Source organism: Empidonax traillii, unplaced genomic scaffold (genome assembly GCF_003031625.1).
Source record: "Empidonax traillii isolate 1590-97213 ecotype Southwest subspecies unplaced genomic scaffold, ASM303162v1 scaffold850:size379550, whole genome shotgun sequence".
NCBI lineage: Eukaryota > Metazoa > Chordata > Aves > Passeriformes > Tyrannidae > Empidonax > Empidonax traillii.
Window position 1 is genome coordinate 83,838 of NW_020956043.1, and position 25,881 is coordinate 109,718.

General features: G+C 37.0%; 1 protein-coding gene across 1 annotated transcript in view; it reads left to right on the forward strand.

Moving 5' to 3' along the window:
- The window catches only part of CDYL (chromodomain Y like), a 59,330-nt gene extending 33,662 nt beyond the window's left edge, over nucleotides 1-25,668 (forward strand). Inside the window, exons 3-7 of the mRNA XM_027902204.1 lie at nucleotides 14,311-14,567; nucleotides 15,166-15,338; nucleotides 18,372-18,582; nucleotides 22,624-22,767; nucleotides 23,791-25,668. Of these exons, the coding sequence (XP_027758005.1) occupies nucleotides 14,311-14,567; nucleotides 15,166-15,338; nucleotides 18,372-18,582; nucleotides 22,624-22,767; nucleotides 23,791-23,949 (944 nt within the window). The 3' untranslated portion in view covers nucleotides 23,950-25,668. The remainder of the gene's footprint in view (nucleotides 1-14,310; nucleotides 14,568-15,165; nucleotides 15,339-18,371; nucleotides 18,583-22,623; nucleotides 22,768-23,790) is intronic.
- The last annotated feature ends 213 nt before the right edge of the window (nucleotides 25,669-25,881 follow it).

Genomic DNA, 25,881 nt, shown 5'->3' on the forward strand with positions numbered 1-25,881 from the left:
CAAATTCACAGCAAGTGGGGGGTTCTAACATGCTAATTGTTATCTGCTAGTCAGTATATTATTTAAACTGGAGAAAAATATGTCACTGTTCTCATTAGACTCTGTGCTTTTTCACCTTACCCTCAGTTATCTTCTCCTCTTTCCCCCCACCTCCTCCCCACACATCACTGGTCAGCAGCAGCACATGGGAAATGATCAAGCTGAAAGTTAACTCATTGCACACCACAAAAATGTTTGGCTGCTGTTAAATTAATTTTGCCAGTTTTTGTGAGATTTTTGGCATGTCTTCATTTGTTTAAATCAGTTTATTACTCATTTCTTGCTGCTTAGTCATAAGTTGATATTTCTGTCCAAATAATGAGCCCAGGGTAGGAAAACACTAATACTTTTGCCCAGATATTCTGCTGTAGATGAAGTGTATTTAATGTTTTTCATAATTTTGGTCTAGGATTCCAGTTGTTTTAATTGAGATTGGGAAAGGAAAGTCAAATGGGGCAAAAACACAGGTCGTAATTTTAAACTGCAATTTGGTTTAACTCTGGAAGGTCTCATGGACAGATTCAGCAGATGGAACATTAGATGGAGAGAAGGTATTAAGAAATCCAGCTGCCTTGCTTCTGGGTTAGGCAGAAATACCTGCAATGAATGACTTGTTTCTATGCAGGGAAGAAATAGAGCAGTGAAAGGAAATGAATCTTCATGTTATGTAAACTAGATCGGTACTTTAGTACTGCCAAGTAATTCAGTATGTGGTGCCTGCCCAGGCCATGAGTGCAGCGAGGCTCATGGAAGCTCCTGGTTTTCCTGAATTTTCCAGCTAAATGGAATGCCAGTCTGCTGGCAAGAGCAATGAAGACCAAGGACAGACGTGAAGTGGACTTCTTCCTTCTTCTAGCAGGGATGAACTTGGTTACTATATTTGTAAGTGTTGGTCTGATCTGAGCCAGCACATGATTGTGCTGCTTCTTGCTCATAGTCTCTTGCCTGGTTTCAGGGGGTAAGGGGTGGGGAGTAATCCCTCTTTGAAAAGCAAACCCCACATAATTCTTTTAGAAATCATCTCACCCCAATCTTAATTATGATTATTCAAAAGAACAGCTTGAAAATACACTTATTTGAGAAACTGAGAGTATTTTAACTGAGCTGTAGGGGGAAATATCTGATGGTGTGGTATCTTTTATGATGTAGCTGGAGAGGCAAAGTCATCTACTGTAGTAATTAAAAAAGGACAAGGTGTTTAGGATTGGAAAACACCAGTATTTTGATGTATAGATAAGAATGGAATAGAACACTGCAAGCAATAAATTTGTTTCAGTCAACAGTTGATCTTATGGCAACATATTCTGAGATCAAATGGATATTCAGGGTTTCTTATGACTCGGTATATCGAACTCCCAATGACAGAGAATGTTATCTGTGTTATTGTACAAAACACTGAAATTTGTGCTGCTACAAATTTCCACTTTTGAACATCAATAGAAACTTACGTATTTTAGGATTTTTGGGAAATAGTATTAATTTTAGATAGAAAATTTTTACTTTTCAATGTATTTCCAACTTTATAATGCTAAGAATAATTCTATATATAGTTTTCATGCTGAGCAAAATAAGGTTGCTCCTGTGATGAGATCATTCTTTTAAAATCCTGACATTTACATTACATGTAAGTACATGTGATAGTGAGGCTTCTGATGCACATTTTCTGATGGTATGAAACTGCAAAATATTGGTAAAATACATTGCAAGTAAAGAGTGAACTCTTGTAAAAAGATGAAATTTCTCTGTGGTACCCAGTATGGCTCTCCTGAATATTGCTTTGGATCTCCAGGAGGTTTTGATTGGAAGGACACTTTTGAAACACGACTTTGAGGGCAGTCTTGTTTATAAAGAGAAACAAACTTCAGAAGTTTAAGGTTGCCTTTTTTAAAAGGTTTTTTTTTAAACCTATATCTGAAACTACATCAATACAAATTTTATTACTCAGTGTACCTTACAAATTTGCTAGTCTTGGAGGGATTTCACTTACTATGATACATTTCCCACTAAGACTATCCCATTTGTCTAGTTCTTTTTTTTATTTTATTTTTTTTATTTTTTATTTTTTATTTTTTATTTTTTATTTTTTTTTACTGTCAGTCACCAGTCCTGCCATGTTCAAGCCTTTTAGTATGTCATTTGTTATATGTTCAATATATTCATACTCATTATAAATATTTTTCTGGTTTCCTATGGCATGATGTTTTCCCCACTAATACTTTAATTGACTTTGTAGCTTATACTACATTTCACATTTGGTTTTGGTCTAATTCTCCTCTCTCTTTTTTTCTTTGTCATTGGAAAAATAATTTGTGTTTAGCATCTGTAACTATGAGTACTTCAGAGTTTTACTTTGCATTTCTAATACCCGTTCTTTATCTGTTTTAGCATCTCCCTGTATTCTTCCCAGTGTTCTTTACTTCCTATTTTCTTGTAAGTATAGCATATTCTCTTTTTCCCCTCAGTTTCTATTGACCTATTTAACCATGTGGAGTTAATTGAAGCTACATCTCACTCCTGAAGAAAATAATATAATCACTGTATAAATTCAGTTCCATTTATACACCCTCTCTTTATGACTGGGTATATTGCTATTTGTCTAAAAAGTATTATATGCAATATCTTTTTACCTAACACGGCTGTCTAAAATTGCGCAGCGTTCACCTTGGTAGAAATTAAATTTCAATTCCATTTGCTGACACTGTCCTGTTTCTATTTTCTTTATTCTGGTTGTTTGGTGTTTGGAATCTGACATAAACAGGTGGGTCCCTGGCAGGTTTCAGGAAAAAACCAGTCATGTAATTCATCTATCGTTTTGTGGCATCTATGACATGTTCTAAATGGTTTCCAAGTTTAAACTGAGCTCACGGTTGTGGCAAGTTACATACTAGTCCCATTGTTTTTTTGTACACTATCTTTGCTTTACTCAATAGTCATTCTTCTTGTCTTTTGTGTAGTGACTTCCCTTGATATTTTTGGTTTCTTTTTGTGTTCTTAATGGATTGTTTCCTAAGGCAAGATTCAGCATTTTAGGCATCTACTGTATCTAAAAATGTTCAGAGCCTGTCACCCATGAACCACCTCTTAGTAAATAGAAGTCCAAGCACAGCTTTATGAACTTCCTGCTGAACATGTGAGGCTTCGGTGCGGGGCTTTGGAATTGTAGCAATGAGAGCTGTAACAATTGGCAAGCCCAAAATTCAAATGGAGATTATTTTTTTTTCCCCTGCATTCTCAAATGACTAGGTTGTTGACCCAAGTCCTTACATACCCTTGCAGTGATAATATTTTTTAAAAGCTACAAATTTACTCTTGAACCGTGAACACACTAGTATGACTTCTGTGAAAAGATGTGCTCCTACCTCCATCTCCAAATAGTCGAATAAACCTTGCTTTCCTATTGCCAGCTACAAAAACTATAAAATTCTGAGGCCACCACACACTTTGATTTAAAGTATCAGACATAATACACTTTGTTCTTGGTTTTTGTGTAGCAACGGGCGTTATGGAACCTAAACAAACCTTCCCTGGTTTTGGTGTGGTTGATAGTAGTTGCTAAGTCCTACTCTCTGAGACAGATCTTAACTGGTTTGTGTTTTTGGAAACTTGCTCTGAAATTTGCCTTAAACCACATTGTTTTTTCTGTTCGTTGGTTGTTTTCTCTGCCACATCTGTAACTTCCTATTTTTTTTTCTTCAAAATTTCAGCCTCCTAGTATTACTATTCATAATAATGTAGAGTCTTAGGTTTAATATTAATATATAATATTTATATTAATGTATAATATATTGGTGCTGCTGAAACAGTATGTCCTACTCAAATATCACAGTGCTTAATCTGTTGCCTCATTAGCTGTCTCTTCTGTCTAGCAATAGTATCATTGTTGGTACTTTCATCTAGATATATACAATTTCTCTAAAGAAAAAAAATCCAGTACTTCATAAAAGCAGATTTTTACAGGAGAAAATAGCCTTTGGGGATTGGGACCACCTGTAACTAATAATCCTGGATTCTATACTGACTTGCTTTGTAGCCTGAGGGAAGCCACTTTGGCAGTTTTGCACCATTTGCTATGTATGACAGCATGTGTTAACTACTTAATTAGTGGTTTATGGACTTATCACTTTAGGGTTTTTGTCTGTAGTGATAGTTCTTTTGATAGTTTGGTCATATGACAACAGTCAATGAAGTAGAAAGCCTAAGGACTTAAATAGAAGCTTATTGCTTTCCTCAGCAATATGAAGAGCACCTACCCAAACAGTACCCATGCCTGTGTGATCCAGCCTGCTGCTTAAGGACAGCCTCCAGTCCTTCCAGCTGCTGGCTAAAAAGCTGTTCACTGCTTTCAGCTGGGGTTGTTTCCTTGGGATTTACTTTTATATTTGCTTATTCACTACTACATTCTTTATTGCAAAATTTGTTGAAAACATGTTCTTATGATGGGCATTTTCCCAGGACCCCAAGCCATCATTGTAGAATAGTTTGGGTTGGAAGGGATCTTAAAGATCATCTAGTTCCAACCCCCCTGCCATGGGCAAGGGACACCTTTCACTAGACCAGCTTGCTCAAAGCCCCTTCCAGCTTGGCCTAGAACACTTCCAGGGACAGGGCATCTCCAGTTTCTCTGGGCAACCTGTTCCAGTGCCTTACCACCCTCACAGTAAACAGTTTCCTCCTAATATCTAATCTAAACCTCTCCTTTTTCAGTTTAAAGCCATTCCCCCTTGTCCATGATCTTGTCAGAAGTCCCTCTCTGACTTTTTTGCAAGACCCCTTTAGATATTGGAAGGCTGCTCTAAGGTCTCCCTGGACCCTTCTCTTCTCCAGGCTGAACAGCCCCAACTCTCTCAGCCTATCTTCATGGGACAGGTGCTCCAGACCTCTGATCATCTTTGTGTCCTCCTCTGGACTAGCTTGAGCAGACCTGTGTTCTTGTTAAGCTGGGGGCCATGTTCAAGATCTTCGCTGTCTCTGCAAATCTCCCATGGAGAACTGTACCATTTGTACTGGGATCAAGCTGTAGGGAAAGATGACGTGAAAGCAAATGCCTCTCATGTCTTTTAGTACTTGCCTGCAGTCATACAGCATAAAACCTTGTTGAGAGAGGATATCATATATTTTTTCCTCATGCAAAAATTCTGATCCAAGTCTTTTGGTAGTTGACTTTAGAATTTTCTCTGAGTTTTTTGTTTTGGGGTTTTTTTTGTTACTTCTGTTTTTTGGGGGAGGGTGGGTGGTGTTTTGTTTGTTTGTTTGGAGGGTTTTATTATTATTTAATATAGGAAGAATAAAGAATTCTGGATATGCTCCATGAGTTCTCCAATTGAGGCAAGTCCTCACATATGCGCTAATCCTGACTGGTATTGCCAAAAACCACATAGGAGAGATCAGATTCATCTTGAAAGCACAGGTTATATTTACTTACTCCTTTCCATCATGTCTCCTTTCAACTCTTGTCAGCAGATCATATTTTGAATTTAATCCTCTCCAACAGTACAAAAGGACAAATTTGGAAAAGTGATACACTGTTCTGAATTACTTTTTCAGTTCAGGGCATCTAACTATCCAACGCCTGTTGCATGGGATACCTTTCTTCATCCTTCTTTTAATGTGGGCTTATTTTCCCAGAATACTGGGAAAATGGTTGGAGAGATTGCCTCTAGAACAATTTGTGAATGCCTCTTTAAATGTGGTGCAAATATCAGTTGTGTGCCTTGCCTAAAATCAAGGTCTTTTGGAAACCTCTTGGCTCAAATCCTTGACTCTTCAGTGGAGACTACTTTCCATTGATTACCTCTGAATCAAAAGTGAGAACCTACATGCATTTCTTAGTATGCTGTTCATCAGAGGATCCTAAAACTGTGTTTACACTTCCCCAAGACTTCTAATCTTCTTTTCAGCCTATTTTCTTCCAGCCCTTCAGGCAGCAGAAGTGTTTAAGGAGCTAGCAGCCCTCTTGCTAAAGTGCAAGGCTCAGGACTAGACACCCAGCACTGCAATGCTTAGTTCTTCACTTGAGGTTTTTGGGAACCGCTTCGAAAAGCCAGAGATTCCTCCTTTGTTCTTCCCCTTCCCACACCAACCAGTTATTTCTGCCAAGGCCAGTAATTTCTGATAAGAGGGTGCTGCTACAGAACAGCTTGCCTGTGTTAGTAGCAGCCAGCAACATTATGTTTTGCAGGTTACTCAAGGATAAAGTATAGCCGGTCATGTTAAGGCACACAGTTGTGCACCCTTGTGTACTGGAAGATGGCTTCAGGTTCATCTTAATGAACTCCTTGGTGAATATCCCACAGGAGGCTGAGGCATCTTCTCTGAATAGCAAACATTAGACAGTGGCTGGTAAGACGTGTGCCTTCCTGAGGTAGATACGTAAAAATAGAGGCGCTTCTTCCCAGCAGGGATGAACTCCAGATACTCTGAGCACTCTGATCTTGGGGTTCCCTGAAAAGCTTGGCACATGCACATCAGTGTTCTGAACCTCTGAAAGTCCTGAGCCTTCTTAATCTACTACTTTTCTGCATTGAAATGCTAAATGCTGAGGGGGGGGCAGAGGGGGTCAGGGGGCAGTTTTGAATGGAGTTCTTGCAAACTCTGGTATTGAAAACCTCATCTATGTGGTAAGTATTCACATTTGTTTTCTAAATGAAAGTAAATGAAAGAGTTCTGCCAATATTGTGCTATACCTATCTATATAAATCTCATCCATAATTTAGCTAAGATATTTTAAAATGTTTTGATGTCCTTACAAGCATTATATCATGTGCACCATGATATGTATATGCTTATGTCTATAGAGGAAATTACCTGTGATGTCTTTTGGCAGTATCTGCTCTGGACTAGCCTTGCATTATGGCACTGATATTCCACAGAAAGCCATTTTTCCCATCACCCTGGGGATTGGATTAAATTGCAGGGAGGTGCTTTTAATATAGAATGTGTTCACCTCAGGAGTTAGTGTGAAATATCTAGGTTTAAACCTTAGCCTATTTTGCAATAGCTTTCCTCTGTAGATGAGCCCCGAGAGATGTCCTTGCTTAACTCTCAAATTTGAGAGCGTTTCGAATGAATGCTGCAGTATCATAACCTGCAGCTCTAAAAATATCAAGATAGAAGAGTTTTCCCCGATGAAACTTTCCCAGTATTAAAATGCCACAAAAAGGACCCTGTAGCCTGCAAAAGGTTTTTCTTGTTTGTCCTTATTTGTGAGAAAAAGAAATACAATCAACTCTTTGCTTCCCATATCAATTACTTTGGTACATGCTGCTGTGAAATACGGCTGGGATTTCTTGACTGGAGTAATATTGGAGGCACTTAGGAATTTTTATGTGCTTTTTTTTCCTTACAGACATCTAAAGTGGTGAGAATAATCATGTGCACTGTTTTCTATTTGTCAGTATTATCCTGACTATAGATTCAATGGAAGAAAAATCACTCCAAAATGAGTCTAAAATTGCAGTGGAAGAAGAGAGGAGAGCAGTTGTATTTTATCTTAATGCCATGATTAAGGAGAAAAGTAACTTGCTTACCTGAGCGGTGTCTGTTTATCTATTTTGGGAAAATAATAAGAACAGAGATGTGTTTGGAAAACCTTTTGCAATTATGAGGAGAGGGACTTCTTTTTTTTTTTTTTTTTTCCCACCATAAGACTGTGGAAAGTTTACATAATACCTTATGCATAAAAATGCACAGTTCCCTTTCAAAGACAGTAAAACTTAATCAGACTCCTTAAAAGATATGTTGCCAACTTATGTATTAAGGTTATCTTTCTTGTTTTTATGGGCATGGTTTTAACAAATGTTACATCTAATGCTTTATTATTCCCATCTTTTAAAATAGGTAAACTTTCTTTCATTTCCACTTATATGATATAAAATAATCAGACTAAGGTAAACCTATTTAACTCATGGGTGGAGAAATGCCATTTTCTCTTGTATTGGTTGCCCACTTTCAGTAATAGAATTTTGTGTTCTGATTAGTTGCATTTTTGGCTGACATTACGAGTTTATCTTCACGTGAATCCTTATGCTCTGAGAAGGAAAGAACATTCATTAATAGCCTATAACCTACTAAAATCCAATATGAACAGTAATGCTGCCCTTTTCCTAGCAATATTAAAATAACATATAAATATATTTGATATTCTAAGTAATCAAAGAAACAGAGAAACCTTTCTACAAAAGGGGAGGGACTACTGTAAGACCATGTTATTCTAAATGTGACATGGCAGTCAAGATTAAAAGTTAGTGTGAGATGAAAAAACTTGAAAAATTGAGTAGAAAAACATTACCAGGGTACATGTGTATGTTTGTCTTCTCACTCATGTTAATTTAGTCCACAACAACAGTGTCCCGTAAGAAATGTAGGTTTAATAGGAGCAATGTTTCAAAGTGACATTTACAATTAACAGCCCCACAAAATATATGGAAGAGAAGGAGTTAAAGGGCATGAGAAAAGGGCTGTTTAGGAATTGAAGGTAGACATTGACAATCAAGCCTGCCAGCCACTGCACGAGAGTGCTTACTTCTGAGTTGTAGTTACCTACTGCTGATGTTCCACCAAGTTCTACCATCACAATTTGCCAGTTAATCTATGCTTAAAACCTACATTCTTTGTGTATTGAAATGTGACATATTTGCAAAAACAGCTGAATGTGGCTGAACCACATCTAATGGTTGTAGCTATTTCCTTGAAACAGAACCAAGAAGGTTGTTAACTTTATTAGAAAGGATAAGGTTACAGCGCACACACACTCCCTCCCTCCCCTTCAGCAGTACGAGTTTTCAGGAGGGTTCAGCACCAGCAGCAGGGTATCGTAGTGACCAGCAGCCCTTAATCTCAAGAATTTTCATCCTTTCTGAATGCTCTTTCAGAAACACAGAGCAATTAATCATTTTAGGTGAAATGTACAATAAATTGAGACATTCTTTTAATTGCAAATATTTATAGTGATGTTTCAAAGGAAGGTGGAACTTCTGTTTGATTCCAAAATGTAAATGCTATTAATAAATATACTCAGACAAAAAATGGGCACGTACATAGCAGGTTTAGAACCCTCATATTTAGTTTCTATAATCTGTGCCAATACACTAAAATTTTAAGATATTTTCTATGTCATTTCTAAAGCAGAGGTGGAAAAATTACTGGAAACTGTTATATATTATGTTTGCATTTGCATTTTCCCATCGCTGTCCAGGATCTGTGTCTTGTGTGAAATATTTGATGTAGTGCAGAGTCAAGACTGGAAAAGCTTAACAGTGTTTATAGTTAGAGCTTGCTAGTACATATGAACACACCCCTGTGTGCAGGCAAAAAATGCACTGGACAACTGGTGTGAAGTCTTTTGGATTTTATATACAGGGAACAATAAAGCAGTGAAAGTATGGAAAGGATTTTTAAAAAAATTCAACTTTCTTCTAGCACTGGTTTGATTTTTTTTTTTTTTTTGGGGGGGGGGGGGGGGGGTTTGGTTGTTTTTTCTTTTTTTTTAATTGAAAATTCAAATTTTTTTTTCCAGTCAGTGTTCCAGATCATATTGTTCCCTGTCTGGTACTTGAGTTGTACTCAGTTACCACTGAAGTGTTATTTTTGCAGTTAACACTTTAAGATGTTGCTGCTGGTGTTTGTTCATCTGCTTATTCAAGTGGGATGCGTATTAACCCCTTCATGACTTAGTGTAGAGGAGGATGTGGTTGATGCATCAAGGTATGGAAAAGGTGTGTGAATCCTTGAACCTCCTTTTAAACACGGAAGGCTTCTCTGAAAATACTGAATGATTTTGTGATTTAAAATGAGGGATGACTTTCAGTGCAGATGAATGCCAAGCAATGAGGAGGGAACAAAACAGACTTATGTGTAAAACCTGTGCCTATAGCAAAACATAAATCAGTGACTAGTTCCTGACTTCATGTTGCTGCTCAGGAAAAAGGCATTGGGTTTGTTTTGGGTAGTTTTCTGCAAACATCTGTTCAGTCCTAGTTTAAACAAAAATCCCCGTATTGAATATTGTGTGCCATTTTACACACTGTTCCAAGATTTAGTAGAAGAGGAAGAGGCATGGAGAGGAATGGACAGTCTTAGGCTGTCTTCTGGAAGAAGAAAGGGGAAATAAGATGGGGTCTAATCAATCTCTGATGAAAGGGATGAAGAAAGTCAAGATGTATCTTGTAGAACTTGCTGCCGAAAGGTACTTCAGAAGAAAACCACTTCATCGTGGTTTCAAAAGTAAATTGGACAATCCCACGGGGGATGAAGAGTTTATTTGCATGGGATTTGTTGCAGCCTATGATTCTGGGCATGCAGATTGTAGTAATTGCTACGTTTCTGATGGCTGGACTGAAAATACTTGGACAGTATTGTTCACACCTCCCAAGTTCTTATGCTTGTTCCTTAGGCATCTCTGTCTTTCAGAAATGGCATACTCTGTCACTTAAACCTTTGAATAAAGAGCACCAGTACCAACACCTGTGTACCCAAAAAGAAGCATGCAAAAAAAACTTGGCTGGTTTTAGAGCATCTCTTTTCCTGTGTCTGCAGTATTGTTGCAGGGAGGGGAGTGTTTGTATTCAAAGTTTGCTGTGTAAACTAAACTGAACTTCTCAAGAATTTAGGAGACAGTAACAGTGAGGCACAAATGTCTTTAAGGTGCTTGGGATTGTAACTTTGGGCAGTTGTGAAGTTCTGTATTATTTGCTTTGTTTTAAACTCTGATATCTGGCATCATGCATTTTAATTGTTATCCCGCTCACATTTTGGAGACGTTTCTTTTTTTCTGGTTTCCAACAGTGGAATGCAGATGATGATGCCTTTGTTCTGCCCCTTTTCCAACACTGGTATTCTATGCCTGTCTTCCTTTGGACAAGATCAGTTCCTTTCTTATCTCTTACTCATAGCTCTTTTTTCTCCCACTTCAAGGGCAGCTACCTGAAATTGGTGACTGTTACCAGGTTTTGATCAGCAGCTGCTGATCAAAAACCAAAAGAAACAAAGTAGTCCTCTTAATTTCATTTTGTATCTGTACAAAAAAAGCTTTGGCTTTGTGCAGTTGTAGTATGTCTTCACCTCTGAGATCATGTTACATTAGCAGTTTGCAAGTGGAACAGTTTTTTATAACTATAAACTGTTTGTTTACCTCCTAAACAAACATGGTCCTGAACTAGTTGACAATATCCAGGGTAAACTGTCTTTTTTTCCAAGCCCTTATTTATTTTTGGACACTCAGTTTGAAAAGAGTGGGCTGTGTTGTTTTGTCTTGTATATGTATTAAAATGCAGAACTGCTTTTGGTTTGTTATGAAATCCTATTTTAAAACATTAAAATATAGTTGTAATTAACATGAAGATATGTAACCTCAATGCAAAGTTTTCATGTGAGGAAATCCGTGGCAATACAGTCAATTCTCAATGGCACTGTCTTATTTTGTCCTCATTTGCTGCAACACGTCCAAGATGTGCAGCAAAACAACCTTTGCCAATGTATAAGTAGCATGAGGCACTGCTTTATGTCTCTCTGCGTTGTCTCTTCACCCCGAGGGTCAAATGCAAAAAGAAAGAGCCCCTGTGCTGTCAGGTGTATGAGGTCCCAAACTTACAGGGATAATGACAAACACTAACCAACCTGTTTTAACTCCGTTGGTGCCATTTTCTGATCCGTACCAGCTGGCTGAGTCTCCCTGCACAGAGGTGTAGTTTCTGAAGTTAACAGGTTTTTTATCCCAGTCTAAGGATCCTAAAAGTGTGTTTTCAATATTCCATGTAGGAATATTCTTCCACTGAACTGCAGATCGTGGTTTGAAACTGCAACTGTTGACAAGTGTAAACAGCATTTATATAAAAACTCAGAAAGTCTCTTGCCAGTTCAAGAAGCATGACAAGAGGCCTGTGGTGTTTACATCTCGGTCTCTCTTGCCAGTAGTTTTGTCTTTCAAGGTCTATAATCATTGCTTCTTACATCTCAAAAGTAATTTTCTGGTATTTGAGTATAGCTTTGGAAGTGTGAGTCGTGGGAAAATATAGGCTCAAAGTTCTTGCACAAGTTTACTGACTCCTGCTTTGGCTTAGTCTAGTCTATTGTGCTCTCCCAGTTCTCCATGTTTTTCTCTATGCCTAGGACAGAAGACAAAAAACTTTCACTGGGGTTTAAAAATCGGAGATGATTTCAGTTGTTTTTTTTTTTTTTTATTTACATTTTCCAGGGGAAAAAAAAGACAACAAAGCAGTGATACTATTTCATCTTTTGTTCCTAGTGAAATATGGAACAACACTGGTGTTCCTGCAAATTCCCTTTCAAGGGAATTCTTTTAAAGGAATGTAATTGCCATAGTAGGGTTTACAAGGGAAAGGTGTTGAAAGTATCCCTCATCAACTTCATACTTGGTATGCATCAGATTTTTATTTATTCTGCTGAAATGAAAAAAGGAATTTCATAAGCCGTGAAAAATTTGGGAACAAATGTGAAACTTTTTTGACAGCATAAAATATTAATTTTCTGATTAATTTCATTAATCTCTGCCTCCGAAACTGATCACAAACTGAATCCAGTTTCTTACTCTTCACTTTAAACAACTAAAAAATCCGGAGTTGTCTTTAACTTCTTCACAAAAAGTGACGTGGTGAGAGAATTAAATCACTATTGCAATGAGAAAGACCTTAAAAAGTAAAATAAAACCTTATTATTTTATAGCTCTTATAAGAGGCAACTTGCCTAATAATGCATAACAGATTTATAATAAAATGTTTATTTTAAAATATTTTATATAAAGACTTCATTTATATCTGAAGGCAGTTTCTGAAATACAAATAGGAAAATATATAATGTTCTAAATTTTGGTTGTGTTAGTCTCTTATTGTCTCTCTCATACTTCATATGGGTCAAAGTAAGCAGCGTTTGAATACGGCGAAAATATCAAGATATAGGATATTCCAGTTACCTGGGTGAGCCTGTTTAACATTTCACTGGACCCACAAGTGTTTGAAGTATGTTCTAATTAAAACAAAATATTAAAATCATAGCATTGCCTACTATTAGAACTCTAAAAATATAACTTCCTTAGAAAGATAATGATGAGTTAAGCAAGATCCGTCAATGATATTTAATTAACAACTTCCTTATACATTGTTTAACTCTACTTTTAAAGGCCTCATGTGCATGGCGTTCTGAAGTGCCTGGTAGTAAGATAAGAGCTGTGGATTTCCAGTAGATTTTAGTCTCAGACATCAACTTTCAGAAAAAGTCTTTCAAAACTTTTCTGTCTTGGCCTGTAACACACTTTCCCATATTTTTAACCCTCCTATCCCCTCCCCCTAAGCATGCTCCATTACTTTAGTATGACAAATTCTATGGAGATTTTACGTGGAGGCCTAAACTTACAGATGAATTATAGATCTAATGTGTTCTCTTATTTTCTTTTATGAATGGTAATTATTTGGTATTATGTTTCTAATGTGGAGTACATAAAAACCTCTCCCTTCTGTGACAAGAGGAATGACCTGTTTATTTGCATGCCTTCAAATTCTGTCTTTGTAAGTGAGTGGGAACAAGACCAGAAAGGCTTAATGCTCCATTTGCTGATAATAACAAAATAAATTAAAAATAATGTTAATTTATTTAATTAAATATTTTTATTTATGTAATTTAATTTTTAAAGGTAACAAAAATTGTTTAACATGAGAAATATCTTATTGTCTATGAATCCATTAAAATATCCATCAGCACATGGATCTTGCTTTCCTCTCAAAGACCTATAAGTCTGTATTTCTTCATTTCCATTTTTCTTTAAAGACTATTGTGCTTTATATTATCTTGTCAGTGAAGTTCCTTATTTGGTTTATTGTGTCTTTTTCTTCTGTATATTAACTTCTGACATTTGAAAAAAATAAGCTTATGCTTTCTCTTCACAATGTTGATGCTGTTAAATGACTTTAAAATGTTGGACAGGGAGAAAGCAGAGTGTTAACCAACTGAAGTACATGGGTATTAGGGAGGTTAAATACACCTTTCTCTCCGTCTAAAAATAAGTATATGATGATTGATCTGCTTGGCATTGTTTTAAATGTATTTTCTCTAAACTGTAAAATTACTTTCTTGAATCCCTTTTTCACTTTAATTTTGCTCTGTGCACAGTGTCTATTTCAGTAACTTCCATGGCACTGGGTTTCATATTGACTCTGTGTTCTTAATATGACTTCGCATTTTCTTAGCATTTTCGTGCTAATAGGGATTTTGAGAGAGGTGGGCTAATAAAATGTAATTGTTCTTGGTTTAAACTGTTTCCAGGTGCGTCCACTTTTATGGAAGCATTAGCAGCCAATGGTACAACCAACATACAGACATCTGTAACAGGAGTGACAGCCAGCAAACGAAGGTTTATCGATGACAGGAGAGATCAACCTTTTGATAAAAGGCTACGTTTCAGCGTGAGACAGACGGAGAGTGCGTACCGGTACAGAGACATTGTTGTCAGGAAACAAGATGGATTCACACATATTCTGCTATCAACAAAATCATCTGAAAATAATTCATTAAATCCAGAGGTCAGAACAATTCTGATTTGGGGAGGGGAAGGGTGCTGGGAGAGTTTGAAGTCCTTGCCTCATTTATGCCTCTTATTCAGGCACAAATGTACGCAAAACAAGATACAGGTTCTTGCAATATGTTACAAGTACAATTGACTTTATGCATAGTTCACTTGAGTTTAAAATCTGTTATCTGGCAGTGTAGATGTACTGTCTTTTATAAGACGCATGCAGTGATTTACAAAGTGCAACTTGAAAAAAGCTTTAACCTCAATTAAGGTTATTTTTTTTTTCTATACTGGTTGCATGTGCCATCTGCTGTCCAAATTACAGAAATGCTGAATGAGTGCTTTAGTTACAGATAACATCTAATGGATCTTTCCTTAATGATTTAATTATCTTAGTCTAATTACATTTTTAAATGCAAAGCTTCTAATACTTTAACTTTCTCTTTTTTTGATAATAAGGAAAGTTAACTTTTCTAATGTGATGGTTGAGTGGACCCTAAGGAAAAATTAAAGATGTCAAAGATCTCACGGGGGGAGGAAGGGAAGAGAAATCCTGCTACTTTTTAATGATGGATTAAAGTAATTCTTATGAAATTTTTATCTTTCAGGTAATGAAGGAGGTCCAAAGTGCACTGAACACAGCAGCTGCAGATGACAGTAAACTTGTGCTGTTCAGTGCAGTTGGTAGCATTTTCTGCTGTGGTCTTGATTTTATTTATTTTATACGACGTTTAACAGATGACAGAAAAAAGGAAAGCACTAAGATGGCAGAAGCTATTAGGTATGTAAGATTATCTTCAGTCATCTGATGAGTATTCTTCATCATGTAGCCTGACCTGTTTTATTTGTTTTTTTTTTTAAAGCCTCTAATTCAAAAAGATCTCAGATATTCACCTGTTATGGGATATATGGTGCAACACTTCTTTATACTCTCTGTCCCTTTCTATTTGGGTTAGCTATTTGGGTTATCATTTCACACATCACTATTTTTATTTTTAAAACTGAACTATGAAAAGTGGGAGTATGGTAACAGTCGACCAGTTAAAACCAGTTTTAAAATACCTAAATAAGCCATAGGTTTTCAGGAAAACAAATTTAATACACAAAAATAGAAGATGTGCATTGAATGAGTAACTTGATGCAGTATGTTCAGAGCAGTGAAGTGATGGACGTTTTGGAGGAGCGGATTAATACTAGTGAACATCATCCCAACGCTGGGTACCAAACCTAAAATTTATACAAAATTAGCTGAACTATTACTAAGTAGAAGACAATATATGGGAAAAAAGCATGTGTCTCGGAGACATGTTTTAACAGAACAAACAAATAGCTTATCATCTGAACACTGGTCTTGAGATTCTGTGTCTTGTATGCTTTGAGAGTATCTGTATTCTTTCAGAGACCTGTCTTGTGTTGTTGTTATTGATATTCAAGAAAAGGCCATGTGGCGTGTAAAGTCTGTGTCACTGGAGGCACAGCTGGTTCACAAAGATGATTGCAGTTATTTTTATCAAAGGAAATTTTTCAGTCATTCCATGTAAAAGTTGCTCATGCAGTGACTCCAGATGTGGCCAGAGGCTCTTAACACTGAGCTTCTATCACTAGTTTAATTTGGGCCCTTCCAGAAACCTGATCTTCCACCTATTACTCTTTGTTAATAAAATGGGCAAAGGTAACTTAAAAGACCTACAAATACACCTCCCCTTTCAAATATGGTAATGGTATTTTTCATTTGTGTGCTAGAAATTATCCTCTCTGGAATATTCAGACATGATGAACATTTTTTTAAGTCTCTGGATGGGATGTTTGCATGATGACTTGTGTAAGATGGTTCCAGAAATTTTTTTTCCTTTTAGCTATTTCACTTCACTGGAATGAGTTAAGAAGCAGCATGATAACCTTTAGGGATGAGTGTAATAGTAGAATTGTCCTGTTTCACAGAAATACAAAAGTATGTTATGCAGATAAAGAGCAAACTTTATAATTACCTGTGTATGTATATGTACACATATGCTTAATTTTTCTGACAAGCTCTGGAAGGCTTTACTGTTTGAGAACAGAGAAACATCCATACTTTGTGGAATGAATTGGCTTTTTTTTTTTTGTTGACAATGAGAATAAGAGTATGCAACTTAATAACGTAGTACCCAGAGTATTATAACCAACCAAGAGAAGGTAGACAAGGAGAGAAAGTTTACAAGTGTGTGATCTGTGATAATGGAGCTCTATTGTTTGTGATTGGTTTATAATTTTAAAAGGCAGGTTTATTATTAAGAAAAGCTATTTCCCAGTAGTCTAGAAATGCTCCTTAAGGAAAATCATTAATGCTTTGCCCATCTTCATCTGTACCTTATTACCTTCACTTAAAAATACATGTAGTTACCTTATACCAATGCCATACATAAATACAGTGAAAACAACCAGGGTTGTAGTCACAGTTTTGCTGCCCAGAGGTGAGATATGGCTGCAGCCTTATCTGAGGGAGCTGTGAGGCTTGTGAATATATCTCAAGTGACAGGTCAGCTGATGCTTCTGGGAGGGGTGTTAAATCTGCACCTGCCCAACCACTGTGCTTTGTTGGACTAGGAGAAATGCTAGGCTTTTACAGAAGCAGAAGATGGTTGAGGTTAGAAGGGTCATTTTGTTCAACCTGCCTCAGCTCAAACAAGGTCACCTAAAGCAGGTTTCCTGGGACCATGTTTAGGATGGTTTTTTTTTTTAATATATCCAAAGATGGAGAGTCCAAGACCTTGTTGGCTGCCTGTTCAGTCACCCTCACAGTAAAAAAGTGCTCCCTACTTTTCAGGGGGACCTTTTGTTTCAGTTTGTGTATAAATACCTGAAGGGTGATGCAAAGAGGACAGAGCCAGGCTCCTTTCAGTGGTGCCCAGTGAGCACATTGACGACAACCCCCTGAGCCTTCTCTTCTCCAGCCTGAACAGTCCCAGCTCTCTCAGTCCCTGGGTCATCTTGGTGGCCATTTACTAGACCATCTTGAGTCTCTCTTTCACTGGAGAGCCCATAACTGCACACCAGGGCTGAGCAGAGAGGCAGGATAACCTCCTTCAACCTCCTGACATCGTTCCTCCTAAAGCAGTGCAGGGTACTATTGGCCTTCTTTGCCACAAAGGCACACTGCTGGCTCAAGTTCAATTTGGTGTCTGCCAGGAACCCTAACTCATTTTTCTGCGGTGCTGCCTTCCAGTTATTTGGCTTTCAGCATATATTGGTGCCTGGGGTTGTTCCTCTCCAGGCACTGGACTTCGTACTTCCCTTTGGTGAACTTCATCATGAAGTTTTCTAGCCCGTCAAGGTCCCTCTGGATGGCAGCACAACTCTCTAGTCTATCAGCCCAGTTTTGTATCATGAGCAAACTTGCAAAGGGTATGCTCTGCCCCATCATCCAGATCATGAGTGAAGCTGTTGAACAGTGCTGGACCCATCACTGACCCCCTGGGGTGCAACACTGATTACTGGCCACCAACTAGGCTTCGTGCCACTGGTCACCGCCCTCTGGGCCAGCCATTCAGGCATGTTTCAGTCCACCTCACTGTCTGCTCATCCAGCTCATACATCAACAGCTTAACTATGAAACTCTTATGGGAGACAGTGCTAAAAGCCTCACTGATGTCTCTGTAGACAATATCCACTGCTCTCCCCTCATCCACCAAATAACCACCTCATTGTGGAAGGTTGTCAGGTTGGTTTTGAAAGTGATGTTACTGTGGAGATTAATGATTACAGAGTTTTCAAGGGCTGGTGTATTTTACTCTCTCGATATATGTAGTGAGTGCATGTTTCTGTTTCTCTTCAGGAATTTTGTGAATACTTTTATTCAGTTTAAGAAGCCTATCATTGTAGCAGTAAATGGCCCAGCCATTGGACTTGGAGCATCTATATTGCCTCTGTGTGACGTGGTTTGGGCTAACGAGAAGGCTTGGTTTCAGACACCATACACTACTTTTGGACAAAGTCCAGATGGATGTTCATCCCTTACATTCCCTCGGATAATGGGCCTGGCTTCTGTAAGTAGCTTGCAGGGTAGGGGCCAACAGCTTCACAGTTCAGTTGTGATAATTTATCCAGTGTGATTTCAAGACTTTTTGCCTTTGCTGTGTTGTCTTTTTCTTAGTTTTTTTTCTTTCTCTCATGAAAAGCTTTCATGAGAAACCACTCTTTATAGCTACTCTGCCCCATGCTCTTACAAGCTAGTCTTCACCTGTGTGCACGGAACAGAAAGCAGGTGTGGAACAAACTCCCACATCGTGGGCACCTTTAACCCCGATGGTGTGGGAAGGGGTGTGTCCTGTATACCAAGACACACCTTGCCTGCTGATGCCTCTGAGGATCAGCCAGCAGTGTCTTGCCTCAGCACAGCATCAGAGCGTGGCAGAGAATGGGCTGCTCTGCACTCGGTGTCGTTACACGGCAGAGCGCTGTGTCACCACGCAGCAGCAGTCTTACGCCAGTATGTAAAATAAGTATTTCAGCTTCCATGCACCTGTAACAAAAAGCTATTTAAAAACCTCTTACCCACATTATTTTCATGTTCCTTAGTGTTTTTCATGCTGTGTTCTTTGAAAACTTAGACCTACGTCGCATTCCAATTCAACCAGTGTGAAACAAGTGTTCATAGCTACAGCTGGTTTTCCAAAATTGCTGTTTATTGTAAAAGCCAGTTTTTTCCCTGTAGGCATTTATTGATTTAAAAATATAGATTTCAATATATTAAAACACCACTTTGCACAGATCTAATGACTAACTGTATGATGTCTGGATTTAGTTATTAGAAGAGAACAGAAAAGGTAACTGAAATAGATTAACAGTTATAAGAGTATCTTTAATAATTTAGCATGTTTCAAACTACTGATTGTTCCTTTCCCTTTTTATTTGGCCATCCATCCATTCATCCATCCATTCCATCCATCCTCGTCCTTTAGAGACTTGTGGTTGTTTTAATTTCTTTAGAAGTTGTACGAAAAACACAAGAAGCTCTTCCCTAGTATACTCTTCCATGTGTGTTCGTGAATGCTCTCATTTTTAAATACAAAGATTTAAATTGAAAGCTTCCCGTGGTAACAATTCCATAACGTTCAGTGCAGAAGGGGAGAAAAAAAATCCACTGTTTTCGTAATATCCTTGAGCCTCTGCAGTATAGCAAGGTTGGTGCTGTATGGGACAAAATTGAACTTTTCTCAGCAGATTTCATGAAATGTGTTCACAATCCATACTGAAGACTTTGATAAAGCAGCATGCTTTTTATCTCTAAAAGGGAGAGACAAATAAGCAGAAAAATGTTATGAGTGAGATACAAAACATTCGGGGGGGAAGAAATTGAAATATCATACAAAAGAAAGAATTAAGCCCTCTGTATGCATCAGAAAATTTTCTACAAATGTATCAATTCAGCCATATTAGTCCCACCTATAACTCTTGTAAATCAGATTCAGTGCAATGTTAGCAGCAGCAGCAGCTAAGTGAAAATCTTCAATTGCAAGATAGCTGGAAATATTTTTCCTGTGGGATCAGTCTTGGCTAGTGAGCAGGTCTATCATGGATGTTTTTTTTCACAGAACACATTCAACAGTGGTATTATTACAGGAAATCTGGAGCCCAAACCTTAGAATTCAAAACTGATACTGCGTACTGGGAATACCAAGAATTTTAGAAGTGTTCTCAAACTTAGCTTTTGAGTATGAAAATAATCTGCAATAGAGATTAAGGTGATGTCTGTATGGAGAGATATGCTATTGTGTGTTTGCTGTGGAGTTCTTGCTCTTGTTGTGTGGTCTGGATATAGAGCACAGGAGCTGTGTGATCAAGCATCACACACTGGGTTTCCCTGTCAGTCCCAGTATGTTTGGCAGTATTTCTTGTGCAGTCATGAGGCTTACACATTTCCGTAGTGCCTGTAGTCCACGTCAGAGCCAGGATGTCAGGTTTTCCAGAGACCAGCTGCTTCCTGCTCATAGTGCAAGAGAACTGAGATGCTCCATGGTCCCAGTGCCTGTGGCCTTGCATGAAAGGTCCTGGTGAGCCTCAAAGCCCTCACTGTGAAAGAGAGACGAGAGGAAGTTCCTCCGTGGAAGGAGAAAGACTGTGTAGAAAATGAAGGTTTCTAATGAGACTCTTACATTACTGAAATATTTTTATCAACCTCATTTCTATTGCTATATTACCTTTCTTGGAAAGTAACTACAAGTGTGTTAATTTTTACAGCAGGTACAAGGAGTGATTATATGGTTAAAGCTTGTATAGCAGTGGGTCTCCAGCATATACTGTGTAGAGATCAGAAGTGAAAATGCTAGAGCAAGATATTTTCCTTCAAAACCTGTCAAGTGAGAATAGGAATGGGAATGCTCATTTTGTGGGAGGCTTTATGCTAATATTGTGTTGCAGATGGCAGAAATAAGCTAACTGCACCGTTCCCACTTATGTTCTTCCATGTTCAGGAGAATTTAGCAGTTGCCATTAAGTTTTAGGGAAAAAACCTATCAAGGTTTTTTACCATTATTTTTTATCTATGCTACCAAAGATACATGTGAAGAATATGTAGATCTGACCAGAATCTGTAGATCTGACTTAAATTTTTGCCTTTCTGAATTACCATTTAGATTGACTTCACATTTTGATCTTTGATATAAACATTTAGTATTTTTTGAAAATATTTTGGAAGAATACCCACATCTCCTTAGGAAAAAGGATCTCTCTTTTTTAGACAAGCTTGTGTATATCCCTGGTTTTTACCTAGTGTTTCAGGTTATTATTATTCACATATATTGTGGAAAATTAGAAGGAATGGTTAATGAACCTTTATATTTGATTTTGTATTCACAGAAGGTAGAACTATAGGGGTAGAGAATTTGATCACATTGCAAGAGATTTGGGGTTTTTATAAACTAGTATGTGTGAATCACAGCTTTCTGTATTAACTGAGAGATGTGCTGATGATAAATTGTATGGAAGGAAATGCCAGTAGAATCCAGATTTTGTATTTCATTACAAACGGGCAAGTAATAGACTGCAGATATTAGACTTCAAATTGCTTCATGTGTAAAATGTCAATACCCACAGTAAATAGATAATTTGAGGTTCTTAATTGAAAGTTGTTGACATAATTACCAAGACTTCCAGTATTAAAAAACATTAAAAACCTCAGAATTTTGCCCTCAGGTTTGGGTGTTTTATAACAGCCTTATTTCGTATATTTCAAGAGTCCAGTGATGGGTTCGTCACACTTTTCATGCAAATAAGTCATTAAGAAACAGTAAAACCGATTTTTCTTTTTCTTGAGATTTACGATTACTCTTTTTAGTTTGCGCTGGCTGTTTCCATGCAGATGTCACTGCAGATAAAGTTTAACTATGTAAGAAACTTCGCTAAAGGTAGAATTAAAGTGATTGTAGGGCAAAGCTTTAATGGGGAAATTAGTAAATAGGGAAGTGCATGATAATTACAAATCAAAAATATTTACAGAATTGGAGACCACCTTGTTGCATAGAATGTAGTAGTCAGTTCTGTACCTTTATTTGCAAGACCTTTTAAATACTGTTGGTTTTTAATAAGACTGCTATATAAGATTCTGAAAGGATTTATCTGTTCAATATTGAACTCCTGAAGATGATGTGAATGTTTATTTTCTATGACTTCGTTCAGAAATTAGAATACATTATTATAAAGGGCAAGCTGATATATTCTTTGTTGTTTTACAAATTTGCCAGGCATTATAACCTATTACCACATATACAGATAACCAAGTCAGCAATAATGCAAGAAAGCCAGAGTTAACAAACATTCACAGCCAGGAAATGACAAAAGATGCTTTCACATTTAACCCTCAATCATAGATCTCCATATTTTAATAACTACTGACATAGTACTAGTCACCAACATGGACCAACTATCTGTAGGCCAGTCTTTCTATTTTTGAATTAAAACTTGGAAGAGCTATAGTAAAAACTATTTCAAATAGTGCAGGCATTTTTCTTGTTTGTTTCAAACATTTTTCCTTTAATGAGTTTTGTCTCATTACATTTCATACCAGAAGTAACTTTTTATCCCTTCAGGCCAATGAAATGTTGTTCAGTGGAAGGAAGTTGACGGCGCAGGAAGCTTGTGCCAAAGGACTTGTCTCCCAAGTGTTTTGGCCGGGAACATTCACACAAGAAGTAATGGTTCGAATTAAAGAACTTGTCACATGTCATGCAGTTGTAAGTTTCCCTTATTTTCTTACATTTTTATGATTAGGTGAATAAAAATTACTATAAGTATTATTAGACTGCATCGTTTTGTCCTCCAAAGACAAAAAAAAGACCATTTTCATGAAACAAGGACTGCATTATAGTACAGCAATGTTTATTGGCATATTTTTATGTATCTTTCTGTTTCTGGGTTTTTTAGGATTTTTTTGTTGTTGTTTTTAATTTATATCTGACCCTTCTTAACCATGGTGTATACTATGGCATATAATAAAGAACATAAACCAGCATTGGATTTTTTATAATATGCTTTGTTTTTAACATAGTTGTTAAAGTCCAACTTACTCTAACCAACAATGTAAACAGTTGTCCCTAATATCAGCACAGAAACACTTGAATTGTCTTGAGTTGTAATTTTAATTACCAAGGAAATAAATAATCTTTGACATTATGTTGAATTTAGTTTTATGAGTAACACCTAGTGCAGTCATGGCTGTGTGCACTACTGGCAGTTGCACAAGACAGCTAAAGCTGCCACTGTTTGATGATTTCTTTCAAAAAAAGGTGCAGTAAAAAATAACTGTTCTGTGCATTAGAAATTTTGGATTTTAAAGCAAGCTAGTAGTTTTCTAAACGGAAAAGCAGATGAGAATTTTTTCAGTGTATCTTAAATGCTCAAGAAATTCAAGGTGTGCCTAGTTATTAAAACTGTGCTGAATAATAGTGTTATGTGCTCACCAAAATGGACTTGGAGTTTTCCCTAGTTATAAGACCATATAATTGTTACTTTATTGTTTTCATTATTTCCACATTTTTGTGCCCTTTTAAATTGCACTGGTGTAAGGTAAAGGAAATTTTGTGTGATGCTACGTGGAAGACTATGAGAAATGTTTCTTATAGTCAAAGTATGCCTGTGAATTGATGAGCTTAAGTTCATAATCAACTTCTGGATCCATCCACATAACCTATAAGCACACGCGTTGCTGAGTTCTCATGTAATGCTAATCCACCTCCCCATTTTTATTTTTGGCACAGGTACTTGAAGAATCCAAAGCTTTAGTACGTAACATCATGAAGGTGGACTTGGAACAAGCAAACGAAAAGGAGTGTGAAGTTTTGAAGAAAATCTGGGGCTCAGCACAAGGGATGGACTCAATGTTAAAATATCTGCAGAACAGAATTGATGAGTTCTGATGAGATGCCCATTGACACTGGAATTGTACTTCTCGGACATCGGGGCAAACAAAATATGCCCATTTAAAAAAAATCCTATATAAACTAACCCCTTGTTCAACTTGGGAACAGGAGTGGACACACACACCCCTCCCCTTTTATTGTCAGGGGGTTTAAAAGTACTGTATCACTTAAATTTGAACAAAACTCCTTTTTCCCTGATTGTTACATGCAGATATATATACACACACACAAGTGTATGTGTGTGCATATATATATGTCTTTTATATATATATAAATGTAATATGTGTGTGAGAGTGTGTACGTAGACACACACACACAAGCTAAAAAATGATAGAGTGCACTACCAAACATCTCTTTAAAAGCTCTAGTTTTTGTTATCTTTGGCTAGTACTGTATCAAATAGAGAATTAATTAAAAAGTGAATGGTGTTGCATTATTTTCTGTGTGGCAGGGAAGTCTGGAATAATGCTTTTCTTTTTCATGAGAATACAGAATTGAAACGGGTATTAGCCAGCCCTTACTTTCTCTGCCCAATGAGTCAGCTAAGATACAAGCCGTTGTCTCAAAAGAAGGTTGAAATACCTCAAGTAATGGAACATTCTGAAATTTTGGGGAACTAAACCCTATTAAGGTTAATTCACACATATCCCCAAAAAGAGAGTGTGCTCAGGATGAATGCTAAGAAAACACTCTGTCCTTTTTTGGGGGGGAGGTATAGAGGGGTGGGAGGAAGGGGGCAGGAATATGTTTGACTCTTACCCAGACAGCATGAAGAAACCACTGTCTCTTAGGGAAGGGGAATGAGGGAAAATGGGAGGGAAATGGAAGGGGGAAGGAAAAAAAACCAACACAAAAAAGCTTGTTTTGCAGTATTAGTGAATCACTGAATATCTTATGTATGAATATCCTAAGTTATAAGTTAGTTTTAGTGGGTTTTTAAAAAGCCTCTCTGGGTTTGTTTTTGTTTTGTTGTTTTGTTTTTTTTTTCCCTTTGTTTTGTCTGGTTCTTTTTTAATAACTACATAAGTGCTTCTGTTGCTGGGTGAGAATACTACTTTATATACAGTTTGGGGTTTGTTTTTGGTTCTTTTTTTTCCTATTTGCTGGTTTAATTGATGTATTACACCAAAAATGCATTTTATGTTCATAAATTTTAGTTTCACTTAGAATATATTATTTAATAAGTTAAAATTCTTTTGGCACACTATTAAGTAAAAAAAACAAAAACCTTTTAAAAAAACTACCTTATATTAGATGTTTAATGTTCTTTGTCTATGCTTTTTTATTATTTGAAATATACACTATATGCAGTATGGTGTAAAAGAGTGCCCTGTGTAAATAGACCTATTTTGCATTCCTTTCAGGAGTGGTTATTGATTCCTGACTGCAGATATCTATTATTACTTGGGTATCTGTGCTTGCAATCTTATTGAATGTATTATGAAGAATGAAAAAGAAATCAAACCTTATTTTTGTACAGTTTTGAAGTTTTTACTTGGAACTGACCCACCTCCCCTTCCCAGTGGAGAGCTGTACAGTGTGTAAATCTGCCTTTACCTTGGATTGGTACAGTATTTTTGCATCTGTGGGACCTACTTCTTTGTTCTAGTAGTTTGAACTATATATAAACTGTACAATCTGTAAAGTTTTTATAGAATAAATATTCAGCTGTGAAAACTGGTTAAATAAAACTAATATTTCTTAACACATTTTAAATGTGGTTCTCTCATAGAGTTGTCTTTTTCAAAGACATTTTCATTCTGATTTTAAAGTAAAAGTTTTTGAAACAAATCTTGTAAATCAGAGGCTTCAATATTTATGTGTTATTTTGTTTAAAAAGCTCTTAATTTCCTTAAAATTAAAACATGAATATTAATTTATAGTTGCTAATTGCGTAGAAGTTTTCTCTTACAGGATGTAGACAGGGGA